Source organism: Cucurbita maxima, unplaced genomic scaffold, assembly GCF_002738345.1.
Source record: "Cucurbita maxima cultivar Rimu unplaced genomic scaffold, Cmax_1.0 Cma_Scf00024, whole genome shotgun sequence".
Lineage (NCBI taxonomy): Eukaryota > Viridiplantae > Streptophyta > Magnoliopsida > Cucurbitales > Cucurbitaceae > Cucurbita > Cucurbita maxima.
The window spans coordinates 1,864,310-1,868,086 of record NW_019272040.1 but is presented as its reverse complement, the minus strand read 5'-3'; the positions used below and the strand labels follow the sequence as shown (position 1 = coordinate 1,868,086).

The following is a 3,777-nucleotide window of genomic DNA, read 5'->3' as shown; positions in this document are numbered from 1 at the left end:
AAAGAAAAGGTGGTGCTTTCAGTCAAACAAGGATTTTTTTGCCCCCTCCTTTTCATATTACGTCTTTCAAACAAAGGGTAGAGCAGAGAGCTTTCGAAGGTCTCTGACCGTAAATAAGTTATATTAAGAAGGGTATATCAGTAATTTCAATGCATGCAACTATTGTTTTCCGTGATTCATGAAGTTGTTCCATCATTCCATTATCACGGGAAGAAAAAAAATATATATTTTAATAATTTTGTTTCCCTTTTCCTCTAGGTTTCTTTCTATTCCAATAATAAATAAATAAATTATTATTTAAAAAACATTATAATAATAATCCATAATAATGGTGAGGCTAAGTTGAATTAACATCACAACCTCCTACTACCTACCAATTCTTTGTCAATTCTTAATCATACTCAATTCTTTTTTTCTCTATTTTATTTTGAATTATTTAAATTTTAATTATTTAATAACTATTCAAGATTAAATATAATTTTAGCCATCGAAAATTCTTATTTGTTCATATCTCGAGCGGTAGAAATAAAAATAAATCATAAAATAAACACAATAACATAGGAGAGAGCAAATTAATAGTCTATATGAAAGCAAAAAAAAGAAAACATTAATTAAAATTTAATAATCTCCCGAGAGAAATTGTAATTGAACACATTGGAAAAATTCACGAAAACGACATCGTTTCACTCAGCAGTCCCAAGTTTCATTGGCAGCTGGCTCCGCAAAACCAAAAGCACTATGATTATTATTATTATTATTATTATTATTATTATTATGAGGCTTAAAAATCTCCAATCCTCCAGCGTACGTTAGCATATCCTTGACACTCATGCTAACCTGCATCCCTCCACTGCCACCTCCGCCGCCGTTCCCATCGCCAGTCAAACCAAGAAAGTCCCTGGTCAGTCTATCTGTCTTCTGCCACGTGGCGTAGTCGGGGCCGAGTTGATGAGTCAGCGAGTCCATATGAGTTGGTGCAGCGAACTCGGCGATGTCAGGCATATTGAAGTGAGTCATATGGCCCACTGACTCGGGTTGATGCTGACTGGATTTCACAGCTCCAACCCCAACTGTTGCAGCCTTTTGGAGTAAGGCAGTGGCTGATAGATGAGCTGACATGGCTGGATTCACCGACACGTGGAGGTTCCTAAACGGTGTGGCTATCATGGAAGAGGAGGATGAAGAGGCTGCCTTCTGGTGGTGGTGGTGATGGCGGCGGTGGTGGTCTTGAATTATACCAAAAGGGTTGTTGGTGGCGTTGCTTGGGGAGGAGCCGGCGAGGGGCAAAGCTGGAATTTGGTGAAAATGGTGAGAATGTGAGTCTTCTGGCTTGATAATTTGGTGGGTTTGATTAGGGTTAGGGTTTTGGGGATTATCCCAAGGGTTAAGGGACATATAAGTTTGTGGCGACCGTGACAGCGAAGAGCTAGGGAATTGATTATGACTACCAAAAGGGAAAAGAGATTGGGCGGAGGTAGCCGCCCCAACCTCGGCCGCCTCAACCTCGGGCGCGATGACGAATTGGTTAGCCGAAAGCCGTGCACTTTCCTCAGCCAAAGCATCACAAAAGGCTCTATGGGTTATGAAGCTATCCTTTCTACACAAACACAAAACATTAGGCATGCAATGATTAGCATAAATTGAAATCCCAAAAGGACCACTTTTTTTTAGGTTAATTTTAGAGCACTGTAGCTCATGCATGCAAACAAAGAATCCGGAGCTGAGATAAAATATCAGATTTTGTTGCAGTTTTCATAATGATGAATGGTTCAGAATTTCAGAGCTCTCTCAAACACAATAATACAAAGGAGTCACGGATCCAATATTATCCTTAAAAAACCATCCCTTCCATTTCTTCATAATCAATTCACTCAAAACCTTTCACTTTTTCTCACTCTCAGAATTCAAACCCTTTGAGTATTTTGATCCAAATTTCAAGTTTTTATAAGTTTTTCACAAATCTAGTCCACACCCATTAAAGAGCAATGTATTTTGATCCCAAATTCATAATCTTCTCACAAATTTAGACCATACCCATTAAAAATCTATGTATTTTGATCAAAGTTTCATGATTTTTTTCACAAATTTAGACCATACCTTGATGAAAATTTCTTAATTTTGTTACAAATCTAGATCATACCCATTAAAGATTAATGTATTTTGATCAAAATCTCAAGTTTTCATAAGTTTTTTTCACAAATCTAGACCATACCCACTAAAGATCAATGTATTTTGACCAAAATTTCATAATTTTTTCACAAATTTAGACCATACCCATTAAAGATCAATGTATTTTGAGCAATGTTTTTCCTTAAAAAACATGTCAATCAATTGGAATTTGAAAGTTTTGCCAAAATAAAAGACACTAAAGGCCTGGCAATCAAAACAAAAGACCAATCCTTTTGGGTTAACAAAAACAAATAATTTGAATTTGGATTTGGATTGTTACCTTGAGAAGAGGGTTCCACAGTCACATCTATATTCTCTAGTGCCACAAGTTTTGGAGTGAGCTTTCCAATCCGATTGAACAGCATAAACTTTCGAACATTTCTCACATTTCCATTTCTTTTCTCCATGTTTTCTACAATAATGCTTTTTGATTCCCGTGAGATCTCCCAAAGCTCTTGAAGGATGATGATGAACACAAGATGGCTCAGGACAAACATAAGCTTTCTTCTTCACTTCTTTGCTGTTTCTTTGCTTCAATTTCCACGGCAAATTATGACCTCTCCTATGAAGCTGCAAATTTTGATCCCTTTGGAAGCCTTTGTTGCAAATTTCACACACAAATCTATTCGTAGCAAGAAGTGTTCTTGGTGAAAGTGCTATCACTTCAGCATCTGGGTCTGCAAGAAACAGCTCTGATTGGCATTAAAACAAGAAAAAGTTTGGATTTTTATGATAAAAAACAGGAATTGGTACCTGGGTTTCCGGGGAGGCTTCGTTTCTTCTTGATCTTTTGTGGTGGAAGGAGAGAGTTTAAAGAGACAGTAACTTCTTCAGACAAAGAAGTTGAATTGGACATTGTTGTGGCAAACATTTTTTTGGAGAAAACTCCAAGAGATAAAAACAACACAAAATACCAAAATTTGATGAATCAATTTGGTCTTTTTTTTTGTTTTTTTTTTTGGGGTTTGAGAGAAAGAAAGAAATCTCTCTCTCTTGTTCTTGTTGTTGATATTAAAATCAAAACCCTTTTTCAGAAATGGAGAGAGGGAGAGATATTAATACAAGAAAAACCCAAGGTTTCAGAAAGAGAGATAACCCTTAATTAGCTACAACATATGAGAATTGGATTATGAAGAAGAAGAAGAAGAAGAAAAACACGTCAAGAAACAAAACAAAACATCAAAACATGGAGGATATGTCTTGATTCTCTCTCTCTCTCTCTCTCTCTCTTCTTGTTCTTCAAAACCCTCAAAGGAATAAGCTTTCTCAAGATTAACAGCTATGGCTTCTTCAATGGAGAGGGAGAGGGAGAGAGACAGAGAGATTTGAAGCTGCAAAATGGGAAGAAGAGAGAATGAGAATTAAAAGGAGACCCAGATGGGAAAAAGTCTATAAAAACACTAAAAAAAACTAAAAGAAAAAAGAAATTCTTCAAGGAGAGAGAGAGAGAGAGATAGAGATAGAGATAGAGAGAGTGAGAGAGAGATAGAGAGAGAGAGAGTGAGAGAGAGAGTGAGAGAGAGAGAGTGTGTGTGAGAGAGAGAGAGAGAGAGAGATAGAGAGATAGAGAGTGAGAGAGAGAGAGAGAGAGAGAGAGAGAGAGAGAGA

At 36.9% G+C, this 3,777-nt stretch overlaps 1 protein-coding gene across 1 annotated transcript; it reads right to left on the bottom strand.

Moving 5' to 3' along the window:
* Positions 1-585: 585 nt before the first annotated feature.
* On the bottom strand, positions 586-3,617 carry LOC111497661 (protein indeterminate-domain 12-like). The gene is made up of 3 exons (XM_023148523.1): positions 2,923-3,617; positions 2,450-2,846; positions 586-1,597 (listed from the first exon to the last, which is right to left on the bottom strand). The coding sequence occupies exons 1-3, from the start codon at positions 3,038-3,040 to the stop codon at positions 688-690; spliced, it is 1,425 nt and encodes a 474-aa protein (XP_023004291.1). The 5' UTR covers positions 3,041-3,617; the 3' UTR covers positions 586-687.
* Positions 3,618-3,777: the final 160 nt, after the last annotated feature.